The 26,529-nt window shown below is 38.1% G+C and overlaps 1 protein-coding gene across 2 annotated transcripts; it reads right to left on the bottom strand.

The window, feature by feature from the left end:
- Positions 1-424: 424 nt before the first annotated feature.
- Positions 425-25,735, bottom strand: OSGIN2 (oxidative stress induced growth inhibitor family member 2). 2 transcript variants are annotated; one of them, XM_010353858.2, is made up of 6 exons: positions 25,481-25,735; positions 18,522-18,676; positions 14,034-14,170; positions 13,496-13,687; positions 7,112-7,203; positions 425-3,802 (listed from the first exon to the last, which is right to left on the bottom strand). In XM_010353858.2, the coding sequence occupies exons 2-6, from the start codon at positions 18,586-18,588 to the stop codon at positions 2,779-2,781; spliced, it is 1,512 nt and encodes a 503-aa protein (XP_010352160.1). In that variant the 5' UTR covers positions 18,589-18,676; positions 25,481-25,735; the 3' UTR covers positions 425-2,778. The 2 variants fall into 2 exon arrangements, with proteins under 2 accessions (XP_010352160.1, XP_010352159.1); XM_010353857.2 differs by lacking the exon at positions 25,481-25,735 and adding an exon at positions 24,763-25,066.
- Positions 25,736-26,529: the final 794 nt, after the last annotated feature.

Raw genomic sequence — 26,529 nt, 5'->3', positions numbered from 1 at the left:
AGATCAAAATGGCTCTATGCAACAAGCAGCCTTTGTAACTGAGTTAGATTTTTAGTATTTTTTTTTTCAGATAGTTCCACTCTGAGGCCCAGGCTGGAATGCAGTGGTGCAGTCTCAGCTCACTGCAACCTCTGCTTCCCAGGTTCAAGCAATTCTTGTGCCTCACCTCCCAAGTAGCTGGGACTACAGGCACACACCATCATGCCCGGCTAACTTTTGTATTTTTAGTAGAGATGAGGTTTCACCATGTTGGCAGGGCTGGTCTTGAACTCCTAACCTCAGGTGATCCACCTGCCTCAGCTTCTCGAAGTTTTGGGATTACAGATGTGAGCCACTGTGCCCAGCCAGTGAGATTTTTAAATGACATTTACATTCAGTCTAATTTTGTTCCATTCTGGGTTCTCCAGTGTTCCAAATGCTGAGATTTAGTGGAAGTTGCTTTTATTTAATAGCTGAATTTATTTAGAAATTTTCCACCACTTCCTATTGACTAATACAACCAACTAAAATTTGATGCCACAGCAATGTATTACATAAAACTTTAGATTTTCAAAAAAGTAGTTGGATATGGTTCACATACTCAAAACACTGGAAGCTGTAATTAAATCTTTTTGTTGTATCATTGCACTTTAAATCCCCAAATAAATTCTGCTTTGTAAACAAGTCTTTCAACATCTGCTAATTACGGACACCAAGCCAGGCATCGAGGGATAAGGAGGAGATGCTCACATCATGCTATAACTAGATAAGTATTTAGTGATTTTTCCCTTCCATGAATAGCTAGTCGATACTAAAGTAAAAAATGTAAAGTGTTGGAATTATAGGACAGAAATTTATAGAATATGAAAGTATAGTATATCAGAGAAAATGCCTGAATGTTATATACCATACAGGACAGCCTGGATTGAGGAAGAACTCAGGAAATGGGAGATTACCAAAGATGAAATGATTCACCAGGTTTATTTGCAGCTCCACTGAACCTTTATTTTTCTTGAAGTCTTCTTTTTTTTTTTTTTTAAACAAATACCCTCATCACAAAAAAGCCATTGTTTGAATAAATGTGGACTTTTGAGACACAAGGGGATGTCAAAGGTTTTATCCTTCCCTTTTTTATAACACTGTCATTTTCTATTTAGAAGTGACAGTAAGAAAAACATCTAATCCAACTCATGCAGAGGTCAAAAACAGGCAAGCAAGAGAGTACTGAAGCAAGTGCAGTCAGAGAATGTTATTTCATTAAGATGTGAAACTGGTTTGAAAAAAGAAGTTATCACAATAGAAAACTAAAACTGGATTGCACAGCTTGTAAAATCAAGTTAAATTAGGTGTGATGTTATCAAAAGTCTAAGAATTCATCTGAAGCAATTAGTTGATGACGCAAATATATTCTATACAGTAATATTTGTATAGTGAATTATGGTCGTAGTAAGCTAAGCATTTAATACTACAATAAAATGAACAGAAAAACCCACGTAATCCACTTTTAATTCTAAGAAAAATAGAATAATGAGAAGTTCAATGAAGACATTCCAGATGAAGTAATTGTACCAAAAAAAAAAAAAAAAAGAGAGAAAATGACTGAAAAATTCAATTTGCCATGGAGAACTTCAGATGTTTTTGTCTTAACATTAAAAATTCTAGCGGTTTGTGTGAAAACACAGACAGTAAACACACTTATATAAAGATAATTAGAACACATAAATCCAATAAACCATGATATGAGCTGCTATGTCATCTCCAATGAATACTATTATAGATCTCTAAGTACACCTTTGGAATGGAAAAGAAAAATTTTGACTTTATTTTTATTTTAACCTTTAGTAATTTAGACAATGTCCAAACAGTATAACAATTTTAGAAGTACTTACCACACCCAAATACCTTAGTTTCAGTGACAGAAAGTAATTCAGTGTTCACACAGGGATAAGTAGTTCAACCCACAATTTATTGAACTACAAATCAGACTCGTTAAATGCTATGATAGTTAAATCTAGAATAAATCTCTGAAAAATATCTTGGTGAGTTCTTGGATGTCAAAGTATATAACACATTATTGGACTGTTGAAATGATTAGAATATGAAGTACCTGTCAAGGTTTCAACAATAAAAATATTTTTTAAAAGACCCTATTTGGTAATAAATTAGATTTATACAATTGATAATTTCAAAATAAATAAAATCTGAGTTGTAAATGCCTCCTACCCTCACCCCACCCCCAGCATACATACCTTATATCATTTTCATTTAACACACAGTGTGTCTCAAATTTTTATGAGCATACATATCCCTTGGGGATCTTGTTAAAATGCAGGAAGTAAGCTGTAGGGCCCATTTCTAACAAGCTACAGATGAAGAAGATGCTGCAGGACCTTGCACCACCCTTTGAACAGCAAGGTGGCCCATTATCTATTTAAGATAATTTCTGGCATAATGACTGCACAGTTTTATAGATTCAAGGCTGTACTGTTTTGGAATCGAGTATAATAAATAACCAAAAACGATCACGAAAAATAAGTTTTGGAAGAAAAGAATGTTTAAGTGAAAGCTTAAGATACACCAAGTTGGCAGTGTTTCTATTTGTCTGACACTGACACCTTTGAAACATTACAATATAAATCAAGATAACAAATTCTAGTAACTTTTAAAAATGAAGTTACTATAGTTTGAGGCTCTCCTTCAGTTAACTCAAGTCCAGAAAATTCAAGCCAGCACACTGCAAAACCACTATTAAAAATCTTTAACAGCAAACTGTCCATTTTAATTACTTGTAAACTTGCTTTAAGCTATCCCATCTCCTCCTCCTCTTTCAACAAACAAATGCTGCTTTTTCTTCTGTCTTGTAGCTAAACAGCGTGTAACACCCAGTGCCCCTCCCTTTAAAAATCGAACAAAATTGTCTCCAACCAAAGGACCCAATGCAAAAAGGTTGGCTTCTTTTATGCACTCATAGGTAAATGTATCTATTTCCACAGGATTACCCTTACATGTGATTGGCTGGCTTGACTTATGGCCTAGGTAACACCCTTGATCCTTCAGAAAAGACAGATTAGGATGAGAACCTATCAATACTACTGCTGCAGACAGCTTAAATATTTTCTTCAATCCAGAAATGCTTTGGAGAACACATTTCATGTCCGACTTAAAGGAAAGCACATGGTGCTCAGGAAAGCTGGTATAATCAGATAAAAGATTTGAGTCTACAGAGTATGACTGAGTACACATCATATGATAAACTTTATGATATTCAGGATACAGCTTTTTGGGAAGCTGTTTGAAAATTAAGCTTGGATCAGTTACTCGTCTGCGAAACACATGAATCACGGGAATATTACTATTGTAAGCACACAGTACTGCATCAGCAGCAGTAAGCCCAGAACCTACAATTAACACTGGATCCACTTTGCCACGCAACTTTCCTTTGTTTATAGCAGCTCCAAATTCAGGCATTGAATGAAACACAAAAGGAAAATCTTCCCCTTCAATTTCCAGATGGGCAGGAGAATCCAACGTTCCAGTTGCCAGTGCTACATTCTCAGCAAAGAGGCAGAAGGGAACATGAGAACCATCAGCTATTCGCTGATAACCCCTAATTTCCCAGTTTCTCTTGATAAAGTTTGACTTCTCTATCTTTGTTGAAATATCTCTGTCTTGACTATCATCATCATCTTGATCTCTGTAGAGTCTTGATACAGAAGTTATATAAGTATTCTCTCTGAAATTCTTCTGAAGACCCATGACTTTTACATAATGTTTATAGTAGCGAGCTATTTCCTCTGGCATAACTCGATCCCCTTTTAGGTTCCTAAAAAAGGAAAAGGACAAATATCCTATAAGGATACTACTTTCAGTTTACATGATTATTATCTACCTAGTAAGCTTTTATAGTTCTTTAATTCCGCTGGACTGTCTTAGCTATACATTATCCTAACACTTAAAAAAAAAAAAAAAAACTTCTATTTTTCGTTCAAAATCTTCATGAATTACTTTTAGTAAAAGAGGAAGAAGTTCCATGAGAGCAGAGACTATATTTAATGCATTTGTTTCCCCAATGCCATGCATAGTGTCTGTTCAAACACATTGCTTGATAAACTTTCATTAAATGAAGGTATTAAAATGTGGATATTTGAAAATTGGACTACTTTATCTCACAATTATAATCTATAACTATCAACTGAATTATTTTCATGACAATCATTGAGCAGGTCTAACTAATATCTATGCTTCTTAAAATTAAATATACCATCTTGAAATGAATTTTAATACACTGCTATTTTCCTAATAACTGAAAATAATTCAGATCTGTCTTTTGCTAAACAAAGTCATCTTACATCTAGGTAAATAATAGATGACATTTCACTCTGTGTTTTCCTACTCATAAGCAGAGCTAAAACATAACTGTTCTTTATGAAAAACTTGCATTAGTCTATATGTCATTTCCAAAGTTCAAAGCAACAAGCAAAATCCCCTGCCCCAATCAGAGATGAGAAACAAATTACTTGACATAATTCATGATATGTATGCTCCTCAATTTACAATGGGATTTGTCCTGATAGACCAATCGTGTAAGTTGAAAATATTTTAAGTCAAAAATGCATTTAATAACAACTAGCTTACTGAACATCAAAGCTTAGCCTAGCTTGCCTTAAATGTGCTCAGAGCACTTACACTAGCCTACAGTTGGGCAAGATCATCTAACAATAAGCCTATTTTATAATAAAGTGTTGAATATCTCATGTGACTTACTGAATTCTATACTGAAAGTGAAAAACAAAACAGCTGTATTGGTACCCAAAGTATAGTTTATATAAAAAGCACATCACTTTGGTACCACCTTAAAGTCTAAAAACCTTAAGTCAAACCATGATTAATCAGAGACTGTTTGTAACTTGTAATGGGAAGTTCACAAAAATTTTTCTTTTAAAATTTAATAATTATAATTAAGATTTAGAATTAACTTTCGATTTTTACTTCTTCAGTCATGTGTCACATAATTCAGTCAACAAAGGACAGCATACACAACAGTGGTCCCATAAAGGATTATAAAGGAGCTGAAAAACTCCTACAGCTTAGTGACATCATAGCCATCTTAAAGTTGTGGTACAATTACTTTTTTAAAAATAAATTTAGTGTACCCTAAGTGTACAGTGTTTATAAAGTGTACCTTACTGTACAGTAATGTGCTAGGCCTTCACATTCACTCACCACTGACTGACTCACCCAAAGCAACTTCTGGCCCTCCAAGCTCCATTCATGGTAAGTGCCCTTATACAGGTATACTATTTTTGGTATGGCACCTCATACATGTGTACCATTTTTAATATTTTATGTCATATTTTTGCTGTACTTTTTCTATATTTAGATACAAAAACACAATTGTGTTACAACTGCCTACAGTATTCAGTACAGCAACATGCTGTACTGGGTTGTAGCCTAGGAGCAACAGGCTATATCCTATAGCCTAAGTGTATAGCAGTCTATACCATGGAGGTTTGTGTAAGTACACTTTATGATGTTTGCTCAATGAAATCACTTAACGACTCCATTCTCAGAACGTATCACCATCATTAAGCAATACATGGCTGTATTATCATCTCCATTTTACAGAATGGAAAATTGACTAGTTTATTTGTTCAGGATCACAATACTAGAAGTCACAGAGTCAGAACTCAAACTCCACCAATCTCTAGAGACCTAAGAGTCTTCTCTCAACACTATGCAAAGGCAGCAACTAAACCTAATTCATCTGCACATATCACTTCAACACAATATTCATAATTTAGAAAAGTAAATGCTTCTGGTACATAAATCATAAAGCTTTCTCTTTCTTACCCTTTTACAAAGTGTAGAATGTGTTAAGCAATTTCACTTGCCAACTTACGAAGATCAAGAACTGTACAACCTGCCTAATTTTACTTCAAGTTTCAAACCCATATATAATCTTCTTAAAAATCTAAAATGAATTTTTTGAAAGGTTTAATCTCAATTACCCATGATGATATAAATTTGCTCTCCCTGAATTTCCTCAAATTAAGGAAAATTTCTATGAATTAACATGGTTGTTATCTAGCAGGAATTGAAGTAATCAAATGTTACATCCTGTTCTAACAAAGGTTATGTGACTTCTTGCTTCACTTACTGTTTTTGTGAGTAGTCAAATTAGAGTAGATTCTCTGTATTAGTAATTCTTCTCTAATATTTACTATCCTTGAAAATGACTGATAGGATTTTCATATTTCTTTTAAAATTTTGGGATCCTTCCCTTAAAATAAATACATTTATAATTTTCCAAGATGAGATTTCTTCTCAGTTCTACTTTTTTTTTTATTTGAGACAGAGTCTTGCTCTATTGCCTAGGCTGGAGTGCAGTGGCGCAATTTCGGCTCACTGCATCCTCGCCTCCCGGATTCAAGCAGTTCTCCTGCCTTAGCCTCCCGAGTAGGTGGGATTACAGGCATGCGCCACCATGCCCCGCTAATTTTGTGTTTTTAGTAGAGACGGGGTTTCACCATGTTGGTCAGGCTGGTCTCGAACTGACCTCAGGTGATCCTCCCACCTCAGCCTCCCAAAATGCTGCCACTCTGCCAGGCCCTCAGTTCTACTCTTATACTTTTTTTAAAAAAATATGTCCCTTCATACCCAATTAGCCATCCATAAGCCAGATTCTAGTTTATCCATAATTTTAAATTATCAGTCATACAACATACAGTCTTTACCCTAAAACTCAAACACTTTAGGTATGCAGAGTTTAGGTGTTCATATAAGAAATATGCATAAAGTTATATATCAACTCATAAAGTATGAAAAATAATATATGGATGGATGAGAAAGCAACTAAACAGAGGATGATTTAACAAAAGAGTAGATAAATCCATGATTAACAAAAAGTCACAGGAAACCAATCTGCAATAATCCCTTACCTCTGTGCTTAGTTTTATAACATCTCTAAATGAAAACTAGCATATTATAATCACTGTTTCAAGGACACATTTTTATTTGAAAGACATGTACATTTATATTCTTCAGCCATGACAAAATCACAAATATTTTGAAATTTTTCCACATTCTCTTTTTCAATGTACACCAAAGAATTTTAATACAGCTTAATCTTTACCTTCGTTTACTTGATACCCAGTCCTTAAATTTAAGTCCAGGTAGCTCCATCCAACTTCCAAAGCTGATTGTCAACATGGAGCCTTCCATATTCTATTAGAGTTAAAGAAAAAAAAAAAAGTACAGTCAAAAAACAAGAAGTAACATTTTTGTTGTTGTTTGTCTATTTTTTAACCAAATCCATCTCATTTACAATAATTATGACTCTGGATAAGGTACACTCCCCCAGTCCTAAATGGTTGGATAACTTACCTCAAAAACATTACTCCAATAAAGTTTCATATGCCTTCATCATTTGATATTATCCCAACAACCTTCTTTCATATAGTTACACATTTAGAAAACAGATTTACAATATTACCCAATGCCTACACAATGTTGGTAACTTTGGTCTATGATCAACATAATTCAGATGTACAATATTATGTCAGGGAAACAAAAATTCACTATATTCACTTTTTGAACGAAAGGAAAAATGTTCATTAAGTTCCAAAATTTTAGATGGCTTTCCATTTTAATATTAACTTTTTTTTTTAATTAGCAACAAAGCTTTTGCCCCCTCCATCAACTATAATTCTAAAATCTAGGCTGATGTGGATACAGCAGCATCTCTTAAAGATACAGAAATAGGCAGTGGATGCCTGAGAAATATACCCACTGCTGAGGCAGTGCTTGCCATCAAGCTCCTTTGACCTACTTATTTCTGCTTTGTTCAATACAAAGCAAGAAAAGCCCAAAGGCCAAGTATCTATTATATCTTGACCTCTATGATCTCTTTCAATCAACTCTTTTAGGCAGTGGCTTCTTTTCTCCTAACTTCTTGCCCTGCTTCTATAACACCCAGTTTGAAAATGGGACATATTATTATTATTGTAACTGACTGACATTCACAGAGTACTTACTATATGCTAGGCCCTGTGAAGCATCATTTGTGACTGTATACAAATCACCCAAGAAAGAGAATGTAGCAAGCTGCCACCCTGCTTTGAGGGAAGCTAACCCTGATACCAGGTTCAGAACCTGGAATCATCATAAAAGGAGCTGTTAAGAATGTGTTATTTATCGGAGATTATTTGGAACCTGAGAGTTTCACCTGTAACTCTAAAACCTTAAAAAAACCACTATTTCACTTTCTGACAACAATTTCTTAACATTATTCCCACTGCACAAGTTCTTCCAGTTGGTTGAGAGCCCTAGTGCTTTGATCTCTTTTCTCCTACCTTTCTTTTTTCCCCACGTAACCTATATGCCATGACAAGCTGTCATGGAGACTAGTATTAAAGGATGCAAACTAAATAGAAGTACTGTAGGAGCATACAGAAAGCATCTGGTTCTTCAAGGACACAAATGGGCTGAGGAGTGTACCAATAGAAAGGGAAAACATTCAAGGCCAAATAAAAATTCATGTGGCAGCTTAATAAAGACAGCGAATATGAATGTCCTTCAAGAAGACAAAAGAAATTCAGCCTTGTGCCTGATAGGATTAACTTAGCAGGCCTGCGTTGTTCCAACCTTTCACATTACCAAGAAAGGCCTGTCTTCAGGACCAAGCTTGGCTGCCACCTTCTCAGAAATAACTTCTGAGCCCTTGAATACTCTACCTGATGAGCATGGGTTTTGCATGGCTAAGGCCTTGGCGATGCTATACCAATGTAACCCTGAGAATTTATCGTAACAATGTGATTTATGTGAGTATCAGTTTTTGCTCTGGGAGGCAGAGGTAAGTCACATGGGAGCTGCTGGCCTATATGACTGACCCCACAGAAAACATCCCTAGACACCACACCTGTGACTTTACTACGATTGGATATCTAGAAACTTACACTTGGACTCTGCCCCGTGAGACTTTTCCCATTGCTGATTGTTATCTGTATCCTTTCACTGTAGTAAAATTTAACCACAAGTACACCATCTTTACTGAGTCCTGTGAATCCTACTGAATCTTCAAGTCTGAGAATGAACTTGGACTCCCCAACAAAAGCATGCTAGAGAACAGAATGTCAGAGATAAAAAGAGGAATATGATAAGAAACCTAAGTAAGGGCTAGATCGGACTATGGTGAGATACGTTACAAAGTCTACATACTATATGTTAGAGGAATGGAGAGCAACTGAAGAGTTTTATGCATTGGCGTAACATCTTAGGTAATTTAGAAGGATGAGTCTAGCTTTGGTATGGATAATGGATTGGAGAAGACAAAATGAGTAAGAAAACCATTTAGAAAGGGTTTGCAGTAATTCTGGTGAAAGATAGTGGTGACCAATATTAGCAACAAAATAGATGGACCCAAAAATCAGAAATGAAAAAGATTTGGTGATTAATTTGAAATGAGAGTTGAAGAAAGAGAAATCAAGGAAGACTCTCAGGTTCCTGGCTTGAGTAACTACATAAGAATGTCATTTAATGACAAGGACGTTGAAGGAACTTGATGATAAAGATAGTTAGCTTTAGGCACATTAAGTCTCAGGACACCTGCAGAATAATCAAGGGAATATATGAGAAACAGCAACCTGGGCTGGTTTTGATTTTGGGAATTCTGATTTGGGAATCAATATCAATATGCAAGCCACTGAAGTAGGTAAGATAACCCAGGGAGAATGAAGAGCATGAAGAAAAGACCCAGGCTTGGCATAAGGTCTAGGAAGCACATTTTTAAAGAATAAGAGTCAGCTGGGTGTGGTGGCACATGCCTGCAATCCCAGCACTGGGAGGCTAAGGCAGGAGGGTCATTTGAGCTCAGGGGTGCAAGGCTGCAGTGAGCTATGACTGTACCACTGTACTCCACCCTGCGTGACAGAGTGAGACGCTGTGTCAAAAACAACAACAAAAAAGACAAGAATCCACAAAGGTATCAGAAAAGGAGTGACCAAACAGGAAGAAAAACAAGGAGACTGAAGAATCAGAGAACCTAAGAAAGATATTAACACTGTCAAAAGCTGCAGAGGTCAGAAAAGATAAATTTAGAGACTCATCATCAAATTAAGCAAAAAAGAGTTACTGACTTTCAGAAAAAATAGTTCCAATGGAAAATCAGTGGCAGAAGGTAGAGTGAATAAGGAGCAGAAGGCAAAGCAGGGAGAAGGATGTATAGGCAACTCTTTCAGGAAGTTAGTTAGAAACCAAAGGATGAAGATCAGCTGGCACCTAAAATTTTTTTAAAGATGGAAATAATTTCAGCATGTTTACATACTGACCAATAGAAGCTGGCAGATAAACTGAAGATATAAAAGAAATGGGGAAAATCAAATAAATAATGTTCTTGGGAAGATAGGGATCCACAATGTAGCTGGAAGGTGAGCCTTAGATAGTAGTAATATCTCTTCCGTTATAACGGGATAAAAAAAAAAAAGAATTAGCATTAATGTGTAAGTTTTAGGTTTGAGTGTGAAATTGTGAAAGTTCAATCCTAATGGATTACATTTTCTCTGTAAAATAAGAACCAAGAGCACTTCTATCTCAGCATGAAAGAGAAAAAAGAGATAAAGGTTTGAAAAGAAGTTAGTAAGGAAATATCGAAGCTTATAGTAGTGTTTTGGCCCCAACTGAGAGTAGAGAATATTTTCACAGTTGTGTATTTTTTTTTTTTCTGGGGGTCTGACTGCTCAAGAAAAGATAAACTGGATAGTTAGATGAACTGCCTATCTGACAAACCCATGTGATACAAGGACAATGGGTTAAGGGAATTAAAGAGAATAGTTAACTCAATGGACTATAGAAGCTGGGCTGGATAAGTAATATGAAGATCACGGCCTGGAGCACGCTCTGTATTCAAAGATTATGTAGAGTGTGCATAACTGGGTGATAAGCTTGAAGAACAGGAAACTGTGATCAGAAAGGAAGACATTGGAGATTTTAGGTTTTTACAAGTTGAGTAGTTATGAGAGGTAAGATCTACAATGGAGCCACTGGAGTGAGTAGCCAAAGAAGAATACAACATCGTTGAGAATGAGGAGACCAAGAAACTAAAAGGTTAAGATCTTGGTTCTGTGTCATGTTTGTAGAGGTAAAATTATTCAAGGTGATAATAAAACTTGGGATATAATGGAAGACCATGAATTAGGTGCCACAGATTCAGTAACTAGAGACAGTCTGGAATGGTAAAAAAGTCAGAAATGGACACAGTCTGGAGACAGTCTGGAATGGTAGAAAAGCTAGAAAATGGCATGACCTGTTCAATGGAACAGGGCTTTTTAACAAGCGCATAGGGGTGTGAAGAGAAGACCAACCTTATTAGCTAACCTGATAGGACATGGGGCTATGGGAGAATGAATAGGCTCCACTTCAGAGGGCTGCAGTGGGAATGGTACCTTTAGGAAATAGCTAGCTTTCAAGAAAGGGAGCACAAGCAGCATCTGACTGAATGGTTAAAGATATGGCAAAGCAAACAAGTTGTTTACCACTAAATTGGTTCAAGGGGCCACAGAAAGTTTGGAAGAGAGAAGAGTGATGAGAAACTAGATCACAAGAGAAACAGAGAACTATATGAAGATAAGTAGGGGAGAGGGGTGATGACTCAAGGAGTTTACATCTTAAGCCACGACTCAGGTTAATTAGGATGTACATAAACTATAGCAAGGGAGATGATCGCATAAACAGATAAATAGTACTACAGGCAAGCACAGTAAGATTAAGATATGGAATGCAGATAGGATCAAGTAATTATGTCTGGGAACATCAGGAACCTTCACAGAGGTGATGACTGACAACTGGTACACAGCTGAAATCTTACTTACTTACAGCCCTATTCTAGTGAATACATGCCTGAAAAAAATCAGCAACTTTTAGGTATATTTTAACTTTTACCACTGGCTCAAAATGTGTTTTTGGTAATCAGGGTTTATCCGTACTTTAACTTTTTTATACATAAGTGAAAGAAATGAAACATCAATTATCGCCTGCACATTCTTCAAAGCAGAAAAATGTAAGTAAAATAAAACCTCAGGAATTCAGAGAAGGCAGTCTAAATGCCCTTCCCACCTCCAAATACAATATGGCTTTTTTTTTTTTTTTTTTTTTTTAAGAATGCTACTAATTAACAGCAAATATAAACACTTAAGTTTTGGGCATGACAGAATTCTTTCTTATCTTGTATTGGTGGCTTCACAGTTACAGGCATTTGTCACAACTCATCAAATTATACATTCTAAATGGATGCAGCTTACTATAAATAAATTAAGCTTAAAGTTGATATTAAAAAGTAAACATCATAAAACTTAAGCTAAAAGCAACAATTTGGTAGTTGCTACTCATTATTAAAAAGAGAATAAAGATTTTAAAAGAAACCCATGATGTATTTAATCTAGGAATGTCCTGATACCCTGAAACAATCATTTTATAAACATAAACAACTTTTCAGATGTGCAAAAGTGCACTAATATACAAATAGCCAACTGAAGTTTCTACTAAAAATTTGGTATGTGATATATTAAAGTTCCCATGAAGTCTGTAATTTATAACATAGCAAACTAAATTACTTAACATCAATTTGTATAACAAATAAACACTACACACTAGACACAGTGTTAACTGCTAAGAACACAGGAAGGATGAACAATTATTACTCACTGGCCCACTAATGAAATGTACTGAGTGAATCTTTAATTCACTGGTTCTCTGGTTTAACCTCTGCTATGAACTGAATTGTATCTACCCTCAAAATTCTTATGTTGAGGTCCTGACCCCCAGTGTGATGCTTTTGGAGACGGGGCCTTTGGGAGGTAATTAGGGCTAGATGAGGTCATGAGGGTGGGTCCCTGAGAATGGGATTACTGGCTTCATAAGAAGAGAAAATTTCTCTCTCTCTCTGCTATGTGAGGACACACTGAGAAGGCAGCTATCTGAAAGCCAGGAAGAGGGCCTTTATGAGAAACTGAACTGGCTGGAACCTTCATCTTGGGACTTCCAGCCTCCAGAACTGTGAGAACTAAGAACTAAGTATGTTTTTTAAGCCATCAATTCTGTGGCATTTTGTTATCACAGACAAGCAGACTAATACAACCTCCTTTATGTTTTTCACTTAAGATTCTGAAAATGTGAGAAAATAATGGATACTGCTTTGAAATATGTGAGATTCTGTAAAGTCTAAAATGAATAAGTGAGTTTTAAATTTTTATTAAACAAAACATTCATAAAATGTCTTCTACATAATTCTTGTAAGAGAGTATAGAGACATGCTTATTCTAAGACTGTACCGGTAATAAAATTTGGCTTGATTTACTGCTACTAGTAATAAACCCATATTTAACTAACTGAACAGCATTAAAATTCTTCTCAAATAAAAATGTTATAAACATCATATATAACATTATCATAATGCTTAAGAATCAACTTGGTATTATCAAGACAAATAATTCACATACACTAAAATGCTGAAAAATATACTCACATGCCAAGCTCCACCAGGTGGACCTTTACCAAGAACTAAGTGAGGGATATAATGATGTTGCTCTAATTTCCAATGCAAAACGGATGGATAATCATACCCAAAGTCAGCATCTGGATGAAGAAGTGTGTCAAAAAGCACTGCAACTGGATTGGATGATCGGCCCTCAAGGCCCTCAGACAAGTACTCTAAGTCCTGAATGAACAAAAGGGAGATAGAGTTTGAAAAAAGCCAGCATTTCCCAGATAGTATATTCTAATGTCTACCATGATGCTCCAATGATAAAAAGCAGTACTCCCAAACTTGACCACAGAGCACCTACTAAATCTCCATTAAGAAATAATTCAGAAAACTCTGCTCTAATAAATTCAAGAAAATAAACAGAAGTAACTCAGAATATATTTACGAATCTAAAATAAAAATTATATAAGGTGTTATTTAGAATAAAGGGTTTCAACTAAGAAACAAAGCTTATATAAATAAAAACTAGTCTTGTTTCAGCATAAACAACTTTTTTAAATTGACATGTAAGAAATAATACCTGATCAACAATGGAAAGATGTCTTGCTTCTTCTAATTTACTATTTAAGATTGTATTTGGGTGTATTGCTTCTGATGATAAATATGGTCTGTAGCCTGATAACATATAAGAAAGGCATATTCCTGAGGGTCCATTTCCTATTAAAAATAAAAGGTGGAAAGGGGTAGGTCATGCATCTTAATACTCTCGTTCCTTGGCTTTTTTCCTACTTTGAAAATGGCTCTTTTCCCTCACCAATTCTTCCTTTTCTAATCTCTTAAAACCAGATATTTCATGAGATTTTTACCTTTGCCTTCTCTCTTATTTTCTTTTGGGAATCTCATCTACTCAAGGCTTCAACTCTCTATGCTACTGACATCCAAAATCAGTTCTCTAAATTGACCTATTTCCCAAGGATATATCCCACATTTCCATTCTACTTCTTGACTCTACCTGACAGAGTGGCCCACTAATAACTGAAACATAATGTGCTCAAAAGCAAGCTCATAAGTCCCTTCACTGAGGTGCCCTCTCCTTCAAACCCTATCCTATCTCAAAATATGGTACTAGCAAACTTCTAAGTTAATCAGTTTCTGGTTCTAAACCTAGTGTGCCCCCCATATCCTGTCAGTTGTCTTTGCTATTCTCATTCCTGTACTTTCACCTAAAGGACAAGTCTCCTACTGTTTCTCTGCCCTGAGATTCACCCACTTCCAATCATTCCACATACTCCATTCAGATAAGTTTTGGTAACACACAATCCTCATCATGTTAACCTTCCATTCTAAAGGTCTTAGTTGTTTGTTTCTGACTATCCAGTGTTCTCCATTTGAAGTAACTTTTGCAAAGATTATGATGGTGAGAGAAATCTAACATGGCTGACTCCATCTTGCTTCTAGCTTCAAAGGCTGGCTGTCTTCACTCATTCCTAGGTATAGGCAAAGCTAACCATGGAAGGAATTTCTAGTTTAAGGACGGTAACAGTCCTTCCCAAAATTAAACTGCCTTTCTAAAACTAATGAAAGGCCACAAAGTTAGGATTATGAGAGGTGCCTGAATTCTGCTAAGATGTAGGCAGAGTGTCTATAATTCTGTACTGCTGAAGTCATGTAGCCAGAGGTCACAAGATGTGTGACTTCCCTAATTGCTCTTACAGATAACATCGCTATTGTAGATCCTGAGGTTGGCCTTTTGAAATGTCTTTTCAGACTTTTGCATTTCTGATGACTGTCTGGCTCTACTGTTCCCAAGATTCAAGACTCAGACCCAAGACTCAACTGAACCAGTCCTGTGGCTCCCCACCCAGAGTTGGACTCAGTATAGGAGAACCATTTTTGATACCCCAGCATGGCATCCCCAACCAATCAGCAGCACCCTATTTCCTAGTCCCTTGTTCACCCAACTATCCTTGAAAAATTCTAACCTCCAAGCCATCAGGAGGGATCAGGAGTTTTGTTTCGTTTTTTCGTTTTGTTCTGTTTTGTTTTGAGATGGAGTCTCGCTCTGTCACCAGGCTGGAGTGCAGTGGCGCAATCTCAGCTCGCTGCAACCTCTGCCTCCTGGGTTCAAGCGATTCTCCTGCCTCAGCCTCCCAAGTAGCTGGGACTAGAGGCGTGTGCCACCACACCCAGCTGATTTTTGTATTTTTAGTAGAGACAGGGTTTCAGCGTGTTGGCCAGGACAGTCTTGATCTCTTGACCTCGTGATCCACCCAACATGGCATCCCCAAGTGCTGGGATTACAGGTATGAGCCATTGCACCCGACCAATCAGGAGTTTTATAAGGAGACTAATTTGAATAACTGGAGTTCTCTCATATGGGCTGGCCTTGTGTCAAACTCTTTACTGCAATGCCATGGTCTCAGTGAACTGGTTTTGGCTGTGCAGCAGGCAAGAAACTGCCAGGTGATTACACACATTCAAGTCTCGACCATCTTTCCAGTCCTAAATGCTGATATCACCTTCCTATATGTTTATATGCTTTAACTAAAACCAAACTGGATTACTTGAACTACTTCCATTTATGAATCAACAATTCCTTTATTCTGGATTGCCACTTCTTTATTATCTCTGCCTTTCAAAAATTTAATCAACTGAAAGAATTGCTAGCCACAAAGAAAAAATCCTGTTCCTTGCCTAATATGTTACCCCAAATAAAATATACTCAAAGATGTAAGAAAAGTAAAACCATAAGAATACTAGAAATAGAGAAAGCAGAGGATTATTTCAACTTATAATACTAGAATAGGAAGCCTTAAAGACTGAAAGAAAAATAAAAAAATATTTAGAATTAATCTTTTTTTTTTTTGAGACGCAGTCTCGCTCTGTTGCCTAGGCTGGAATACAGTGGCGCAATCTCAGCTCACCGCAACCTCCGGCTCCCAGGTTCACACCATTCTCCTGCCTCAGCCTCCCGAGTAGCTGGGACTACAGGTGCCCACCACCACACCCGGCTAATTTTTTATATTTTTAGTTGAGACAAGGTTTCACCCTATTAGCCAGGATGGTCTCGATCTCCTGACCTTGTAATCTGCCCACCTCGGCCTCCCAAAGTGCTGGCATTACAGGTGTGAGCCACCAGGCCCAGCCCTCTTTTTTTTTTTTTTTGAGACAGTTTCACTTGTCACCCAAGCTCTCACGATCTTGGCTCACTGCAACCTCCACCTCCTGGGTTCAGGCAATTCTCCTGCCTCAGTCTCCCAAGTAGCTGGGATTACACCACCACACCCGGCTAATTTTTGTATTTTTAGTAGAGACAGGGTTTCACCATGTTGGCCAGGCTGGTCTCAAACTCCTGTCCTCAGGTGATCCAGCCCACCTGGATCCCAAAGCTCTGGGATTACAGGTTTGATCCACCATGCCCAGAGATTTCCCAGACCTATCCCCCAGAACCTGCAAATGTTACTACACAGCAAAAGGACTTTGTAGATATGACTAAGGATCCTGAGATGGAGAGTAACCTAGATTACCCAGGTAGACCCAATCTAATCAGAAGAGTCCTTAAAAATAGAGAACTTTTCTCAGTTGTGGTGAAAGGGGGACATGACAATGAAAGAAAGTTAAGAAACAACATTGCTGATTTTGAAGCTACAGAAGGGAGCCAGGAAAAGGAAACATTCTTCCCTAGAGCCTCCAGAAAGCAACACAGTCCTGCCAACACCTTGATTTTGGCCCAGGAAGACCCATGTTGAATTCCTGACCCACAGAACAGTAGAATAATACACTCCCATTGTTTAAAGCCACTAGGTTTGTGGTAATTTATTACAGCAGCAACATAAAACATATATTAATTAGCTCTTTATGCTCAGGCTGGTGGTGCCATTGTCAACAGTAATGACACTATATAAATATACACGAGATTAAGCTACTCACAGCTAGCTGAGGCAAAATGGGGATAGGCTGTTTTGTGGGGAGTGGAGTGGGCAGGTGCAAATGAAGGTTAAGTTTTTCTTTTCTGACCTTCCCACAGCCTAGCCACACAAGAAGACAAGGTTCCTCCATTCATTCAGGACAGAAAACCAAGGTTAGACGTAAGGGGGAAAATGAAACATAACATTATGGTCCCTGATTTCTCTTGGTTGAGAACTATTACAAAAACTGTCATTTCTATCATATACTGTAGAGGAGAATCTAGTATAGAACCTAGTATAGAAGAACAATCTTGCTCTCCTCTTTTCCTTCCTTTACAGTATCTCCCACAAGCCAGAGGACATGAATTTTCTCCCCTTCCTACTAACTTTGAAACAAACTATCAAAGAAACATAGGAAGTCATATGCCACCAAGTCACCTATATGCCTTAACTCTCTCCTTTGTCTTAGTTAGCGTCACACTATATTCCTTGTCTGAATTCCTCGCGTTTGTATATTAGATGAAAAATATACACAACAGGTAATTAAATGCATGCAATAAAACTAAATTATACAAGTTTCTAAATCTGAATTAGGTTGTATTAATAGTTAAATTTTTAATATCTTATATGCCTATCTGTTGAGGTGTTACAAAGGATATAAAATAGTGATGTTGTGGTTAAAGTAATTATAAACATCACCTTAGAGTACTGTAATGTCATTGCTAATTGAGCACCAGTTACTAACGTGCACAAGTTACTCAATATCTGTGTCAGTTTCTCTGTCTGTATCTGCCCTACCAACATCGGAAGTCTACAAAGTTGTAAGGTATTATCCAATAATATACATAGAACACTTTTCAGAGCTCTAATAATAATATCACATCACCATGACACTGTCATATAATTAATACAAATGTAGGAGGTATTTTAAAATAATGTAGTAATATCAGTTCTTCAGTAAAAAGACACTGCATTTTAACATAGATGCTAAAATCAGATAAACCAATTACTCTCCAAAGATTCGGTTATTAGTTTTTTAGCATATCAAACCACCTAAGAACACTTTTCAATAAAATCTTAAGAACTTGTACTAACTGTAGATTTATAAAAGTATTAAGGGTCATAACTGTAATTTTAGAAGATAAAATACAATAACTTACCTATTATTACCACAGGAAAAGTCACTGATGAATCTTCCAGTAAAGAATTTTCTTCAACTAATGGCATCGCTTTAACTTTTCGCCCCAAATTATCACCAAAGTATTGCACTAAGGAATTAAAAATCTCTCCTTCAGTTTCAGTGTCACTATAGTTTCTTTCAAAAAAAGGGAATAAAAAGAGATATAGTCAATATAGCCTTTACAAAAATCAATCTCTACTCTGAGTTGATTTTGACATAAAATATTTTAATCGTTCCATAAAAGAAAGAAATACCTTCCGACTAATGCTTTCAAATTAATGGCTTCGCTACATGTCAACCTATACCAACTTGAAGGCCAAATATCCCCAATATTAATAGCTGCTTTTCTCAACAATTCCAAATATTAATAGCTGCTTTTCTCTCACAAGTATCTTGTAGTCAAGTCCCTATGAAATAAGCAGCTCTCTCATGATCAAAGACAGCATTGTGTTGGGGAGTTCATAATTCTCTGAAACTAGTCTAGAAAGGGCTAGTTTCTCCTCTACATTTTTCTTTTTAAAAGGTGAGTGCATTAAAGACAATATATAGTCATACATATTTTAAGAAAAAGTTATGGTATTTATACATTATAAATTGTGCATTTTGGTATAAGAAATTAGGTTTATACATTTTTACTCAGAAATGTATTACATATATACTATATATATATATATATATATATACTTTTTTTTTTTTTTGAAACAAGGTCTTGCTCTGTCACCCAGGCTGGAGTGCAATGGCGCAAGCATGGCTCACTGCAGTCTCCACCTTATGGGCTCATGTGATCCTCTTGCTTCAGCCTCCAGAGTAGCTGGGGCTACAGGTGTGCCACCACACTTGGCTAATTTTAAAAAATATTTTTTGGTAGAGACAGGATCTCGCTATGTTACCAAAAATATATTAAATATATTTCAAAAATATATTAAAATTATATCTTAAGGTTATTTTCCAATTTTTCTTTCTCAATTGGCTCTCTAGAAATTAGTTTTGGCATTCTCACATTTTCATGCAATACATGGAGTATCTCCTGAACACAGCTAATGTTCTGCATTATACTACAGATTACTTTAGAATAGAATCCCTTAATTAATTTTATCTTCATACAGTCAGCAACAACCACAATGTCTGGAAGTATTAAATTAAGTACCTACTAGTGGGTGTGTTTATTACTACTCTGAAATGATAAACAAGCATGGGATGGATCAGTTATCTCACAGGATTGAACTCACTGATCCCAGAGGAGGTTGACACAAAGAAAAGAATCAAGCAGAGACAGGAATTTCTACTTCCCTATAATCCCAATCTACCCTAAGGATAGGGCAGACTTACTCAGGACACACTGAGAGCTTTCTTGAAGCAAAGAAAGTAACCTGTACCCCAATTATTTGGTTTCCTCTTACATAGCCTCTTTTGACCAAAACAGACACCAATCAGACATGGCTACTAAGGGAAAACCTTTCTCACAGTGCAAGCCTACCCTTGTGAGGAAGTTTTATATGCTCAATCCATCGATTTCTGATTCATTCCAACTACTGCCTCTGATCAGATCCAGATGCATCGGCTGTCTTGCCTGTGCCTGCTTACACCTCTTGGCAACTGCATTTAACATGTTTTATTTTCTGCTGTGTCCCTGATATTTCTCCAAAGTAGGTGCAAAGGTTAGGTTCTCCTGTACCTTTGGAGGCTTCTGATCAAAGTCAGTTTGATCAGAAACCCCCAAACCACTGCTCAAAGAAATCAGAGATGACACAAATCACTGCTCAAAGAAATCAGAGGTAACACGAATGGGAAAACATGCCATATTCATGGGTAGGAAGAATCAGTATCATTAAAATGGCCATACAAATTCATACAAACTGCCCAAAGCAATTTATAGATAACATTGCTATTCCCATTAAACTCCCGATGACATTCTTCAAAGAACTAGAAAAAACTATTTTAAAATTCATATGAAACCAAAAAAGAACTTAAATAGCCAAGGCAATCCTAAGTGAAAAGAACAAAGCGGGAAGCATCACCTTACTTGACTTCAGACTATCCTACAGGGCTACAGTAACCAAAACAGCATTGTACTGGTACAAAAACAGACACATAGACCAATGGAAGAGAAAACCCAGAAATAAGACCACACATCTGCAACTATCTGATCTTTGACAAACATGACAAAAATAAGCAATGGGGAAAGGATTCCCTGTTCAATAAATAGTGCTGGGATAACTAGTTAGCCATTGGCAGAAGATCTAAACTAGATACCTTCCTTATACCACATACAAATAATAACCCTAGATGGATTTAAGACTCAAATATAAAACCCCAAACTGTATAAACCCTGGAAGACAACCTAGGCAATACCACTCAGGACACAGGCATAAGCTAAGTTTCATGAGGAAGACGCCAAAGGCAATTGCAACAAAAGCAAAAAAAAATTGACAAATGGTATCTAATTAAACTAAAGAGCTTCTGCACAGCAAAAGAAACTACCAACAGAGTAAACAGACAACCAACAGAATGGGAGAAAATGTTTGCAAACTACGCATCCAACAAAGGTCTAATATCCAGCATCTATAAGGAACTTAAATGTACAAGAAAAAACAACCCCATAAAAAAGTGGGCAAAGGACATGAACGGACACTTCTCAGAAGACATACATGCAGCCAACAATCATATGAAAAAAAGTTCAACATCACTCATTAGAGAAACGTAAATCAAAACCACAATGAGACACCATCTAACACCAGTCAAAATGGCTATTAAAAAGTCAAAAAATAACAAATGCTGACAAGGTTACGGAGAAAAGGGAATGCTTATATGTTGGGGGGAAGTGTATTAGTTCCGCCATTGTGGAAGACAGTGTGGTGATTCCTCGAAGACCTAAAGACAGAAATACCATTCGACCTAGCAATCCCATTACTGGATATATACGCAAAGGAATATAAATCATTCTATTATACAGACACATGCACGTGTACATTCACTGCAGCACTATTCACAATAGCAAAGGCATGGAATTTCTCTCAACATTTTGTAGTTTTCAGTGTACAAGTATTGCATTTTTTATTAAATTTATTCTTAAGTATTTCATTTTTTGATGCCATTATATAAATGAAATTCCTTTGTTAATTTCATTTTCAGATTGTTCAATGTTAATGTATAGAAATACAATTCACTTTTGTATGTTGATTTTGCATCCTGCAATATCACTGAATTTATATATTAGGTCTAGTAGTTTTTTGCGTGTGCAGCCCTCAAGCAATGAAGAACCAAAGTTTAGTTTATTCAAATTTCCTACACATTAGTTTATCTAAATTTACACAGTACAGGTAATTTGCTCTGATTTTTCAGGAGCCACTGGTATAAACTGTGTGATAAACTATTTGCCGTAAACCTGCCTATTATTTGATAGTGGTTTAACACAAAGAAAAACAAGGAAACAAAAAACAGAAAGTGTGATTCAATAGTTTTACATAAAACATTAATTAAACAAGACTTTCAGTAATTATTCTTTCTAAAAAATTTAGAGCTTAAGTTGTAAACGCAGTATTGCTGTACAAGTTTTATAGTACATGCACAGTATATCACAAGTCTATGAACAGTGTTAATCTCTAGATTTCCAATTTGATATTCTATTTAAAACAAGAACTTATTTTGAGTAATAAAAATCCACTTTTTCTTTGAGACACAAATTAAAATTGGAAAATATGTACAATTACATTTAGCAACTACTAAAAAACAGCACTTTACATGCAAAATTAGTTAATATATTGTTAGGAAGCGAGTTAAAAGCCTATTTGATATTTAAGACGCTTTTAGAGGCCTTCCATTTTTTGTTTTTGAAACATTACAGCACAAAGTTTCAGAGAACATTTCAAAGGATAGTGTAGACATAGTATCTGGACAACAAAAAGACTTTTTCTATACTATAGCACAAGCACTTGTTTAAATGATCATTCAAACTAAAATGAAATGCTTTACTAACTGAATTTTTATAGTCTTTGGAACCATGATCCTAAAATTTATCAAATGTATACTACCACATGGAAAGTAGGTTCTAAAGCCACAAATGAAGTCAGTCACACTCTTCATCTTCCAGAACACGAAAGATGTTTTTTCCGTTGGAAAATTAGGACAGCTCTCTCACTACTTATCCATTCAGATGTTAGACAATACAGATGTCACAACCTGTTTTATAATCTGTATTTTTTTTTTTTTGAGACAGAGTCTCACTCTACCGCCCAGTTGGGGTGCAGTGGTGCGATCTCAGCTCACTGCAACCTGTCTCCTGGGTTCAAGCTATTCTCCTGCCCCAACCTCCCTAGTAGCTGGGATTACAGGCACACACCACCATGCCCGGCTAATTTTTGTGTTTTTAGTAGAGACGGGATTTCTACCATGTTGGCCATGCTGACCTGAACTCCTGACCTAAACTGCTCGAGAAATAGCATTGGTAAATCAGAAACATATTCCTGAAGGAGCTGGTAAACAATAAAAAAAAAAAAAAAAAAAAAAAAAAAAAAAAAAAAAAAAAAAAACCTTTAGACACAACAGAACTGTTTTTGGAATAAAAAGTGTGGTTTATTAATCATAATGTTTATCTCTGGCAGCTAGCTTGTTTTCCTTTCTGTCCCTCAAGACCAAAACATAGCAAATACTTTGTTTTCACTCCCTACTCCAAATTTCTGTGCACAGCAGGAAGCAAATGGTATTCAAGACCCAGAGTTAGTCAAAAGAATATGAATTCTACACTGTATATCAAAAGGTGTCAAATAGCTTTCACACAATATTTTCTGAAACGCATGTTTCTCATGGGCTTTATTTAGTTTAACAAGTTTCATTAGGGGAACCTATTTCCTAAAACTTTCCATAGAGAATCTGATACTCTCAAACCGCTGTCTTAGTAGTCAACAAATTTACCTAAAAGTTAAAATCAAGCAGTTTATTATATGAAACTATTTTTCCTTAATATCCACAACTTAGAGACTCATTCTAAACTCATTGAGAGGTTAGACAAGCTTGGATTATCACTATTACAAAAGAAGTTCCGAACTTTCTCTGTGCCTTCCATCTTTTTTACTATAGAATGATGCTTCGTCCTTCTCTGAATACTGTTCTTAAATATACACAGGATTTACAAGAAAACCAATTCTATTAAAACAATCAAAGTAAACGTGATATATATGTGTATGTGCTTCTCCACTGCATTCAATAAATTCAGTAATGTGTTACTATAATTTTGAATAAGTATACACAGTATTTCTATATTTACAACTGCAATGTGATATAAACATATTTATGATCTCTACTGATGACAGTCACACATACTACTGTGATTTGTTGCTTATATTTGTAACTGAATATTAGTTTTTAAAATTTAGAGAAATGATATACCTTTCTTTCCATCTAAGTTCATGTGTTACCTAAATTCTATCTGGAAAACCCGTAATTTAGGAACGCTTGATCAGAATTTCGTATTTTACCAGGAAAGAAGTCTTACATAGAATTATTCTGGAACATCAGTACATGTAAAGCAAGGTACTAAGGTATTCCCTAAGCTTAACAATTCTTCACCCCAGGGTTAAATTCAGTTTCTAATGTCTGGTCTTTCCACCAATGACTGAGGTGTTGACCAAATGTGCTAGATCTAGAAAACATACTTTTATTTTAGAAACGTATTATTTTTTATCATCCCTAAAAACTTTCCCCATAAGGTGAGTGTAAAATCGCCTCATTCTTTAAATTTCTACAACACACACGACTTACCAAGGCTAACATCTTAACCAAGGCAGAATCTATTTGTAACTAGATGACATTGAAATGTAGTTCCCTACCTTCCTCCCACTCATTACATTATTTAGAAGACTTTTTAAGAAATAATTTTTTTTAGGGAGGCAAGCACTTCGTAGATCCCTTCGCTAAAACTTTGCACTACTGGGAAGTCTCAGCTCGCCGTAACCGACTCAGCCCGGGCCTAGCCGGTCCCGCAGTCCCGTGACCCGCGCGGTCCAGCGCGAGAAAAGGGAACAACAGCACAAGGCTCCCCGGGGCAAGGACCCCGCCACACCGCACCCCACACCACCCCCACGCCCAGCAGGACGGCCGAGGCGGTAGGAACGCTGCGGTCCAGGCGCTCGCCCTCCACCCCGGTCCCGACTCCGGCCAGGCCAAAGAGCTCGAGAGCGGTGCATCCCCGCCTGCTCCCCTCCCATCCCCGGCGAGGAAGTCACCTGAAATGACCGGCCAGGGAGCAGCGGCAGCACCACACGGGCATGGAGCGCTGCGCGAGGGGCGCCCGAGCGCGGCCGCCGTGGCCGCCTCCGCCTCCCCCGGCGAGGCTGCCCGCTCCGGGCGCCCGCTCGCTCGGGGTCGCGGGGTCTGCCGGGCGCCCCTGCCCCGCACCTCACCGTTGCCGCGGCTGCCCCGGCTCTGTGGCGCCGGAGTCCGCCTCCAGATAGCGGCTTCCGCTCCTCGCCTGTGGGGAGCCAGGCGCCGGAGGCGGGTGATCTCCGGGCGCCGCGGTAGGGGCGGAGCAGGGAGGGGACGCTGCGGCGGCGGCGGCGGCGGCGGCGGCGCGCGGGCCCCTCCTCGCAGGTGCGGCGGCGGCGGGCGAAGTCTGCGATTGGTGGAGCCGGGGCCTGGGCGAGGGGCCGGGCCTAACGGAGCCGAGGCTGAGCGGGCAGGGAGCCGAGGTCTGCCGGCAAACAGCGCGGCCCCAGCGGCAGCAATCGGGACCTGGACGTCGGTCTGCTCCCCGCCGCCCCTCCGTGTGCGATTTGGTGAGCCTGGTGGGTGCGCGCCGAGAGGGCCGAGGGACGAACGGAAGAGAAGCTGCTGAGAACTCGGGCCACCCAGATGGCCCGGCGGAGGTCCCGGCGTAAGGCGCGGCCTCGGCCACCTCGCCGAGGACCCCAGGAAGGGTCGAGCTTCCCACGCCTGAGAACCCACCTTTGGGTATTTCCTCGCGCTGCTGGGGTGTAGACCGCGGGAGCTTCCGGGTGCCTCCACCCCTGACTCCCGCATCACAGTCACCTGGGGGACTCACCAAACCACAGGTGCCCGGGACCCGCCCCCCACGGTTCTTTTATGGAAGTCCCGCTTCCGGGAAGAGGTCATCCTCTCTTCTTTATGACTCTCAAACACACACAAGTGTAGGAATTACCAGCACGCTGGGTGAAAATCCAGGTGCTCAGGCCCGCCCCAGACCACACCGGTCTGTGGGGAAGGGCGGGAACGCTTGCTACTTTTTAAGCCCCTGCAGGCGTTTGTGATGCAATAGAGAGTTAGAAAAGTATTCAGTAGTGAGTGTCCTTATTCGGTTTGTCAAGAATTAAAGGTGGGGAGGACAAAACCCAGGAGAGATTGATTGCATCTGCTTTTCTACGGAAATGGTTAGCTCCGCTTCCAAAACAGCCGTAATTATTTTTGTGCTTAAAATACACGTACGTTTATATATTTCAATATAATTTTGTAAAACAAATGTAAGTTTTACTGAATGTTGTCACTGAACAGACTTGTAATGAGCAGGTATTTTAGAGTCTTAGAAGCTTAAAAGAAAATCAGGACTCAGACTGCCACCAGGGTTATGCAATCTAAGAGTATATTAACCACTTTTAAGAATTATAGCGGCCGGGCGCGGTGGCTCACGCCTGTAATCCCAGCACTTTGGGAGGCCCAGGCGGGCGGATCACAAGGTCAGGAGATCGAGACCATGGTGAAACCCCGTCTCTACTAAAAATACAAAAAAAATTAGCCGGGCGCGGTGGCGGGCGCCTGTAGTCCCAGCTACTCAGGAGGCTGAGGCAGGAGAATGGCGTGAACCCGGGAGGCGGAGCTTGCAGTGAGCCGAGATCGCGCCACTGCACTCCAGCCTGGGCGACAGAGCGAGACTCCGCCTCAAAAAAAAAAAAAAAAAAAAAGAATTATATGTTTTTCTTTTTTTTTTTTTTTGAGCTTTTGTCGGTTCGACGCGCTCATTTCATTTGAATGTTGTTGGT

The sequence above is a fragment of the Rhinopithecus roxellana genome, chromosome 9, assembly GCF_007565055.1.
Source record: "Rhinopithecus roxellana isolate Shanxi Qingling chromosome 9, ASM756505v1, whole genome shotgun sequence".
NCBI classification, from domain to species: domain Eukaryota; kingdom Metazoa; phylum Chordata; class Mammalia; order Primates; family Cercopithecidae; genus Rhinopithecus; species Rhinopithecus roxellana.
Note: the sequence above shows the minus strand (reverse complement) of the source record. Positions and strands in the feature narration are given on the sequence as shown.

Bases quoted from the DNA above. Each gene is read 5' to 3' on its own strand.
- OSGIN2 (XM_010353857.2), bottom strand. From the start codon at position 24,806: ATGCCCGTGTGGTGCTGCCGCTGCTCCCTGGCCGGTCATTTCAG. The intron at 18,677-24,762 runs GTGACTTCCTCG...TTTTTTTGAAAG, and splicing joins TCCCTGGCCGGTCATTTCAG to AAACTATAGTGACACTGAAA. The intron at 14,171-18,521 runs GTAAGTTATTGT...TATTTTTAATAG, and splicing joins TTTTCCTGTGGTAATAATAG to GAAATGGACCCTCAGGAATA.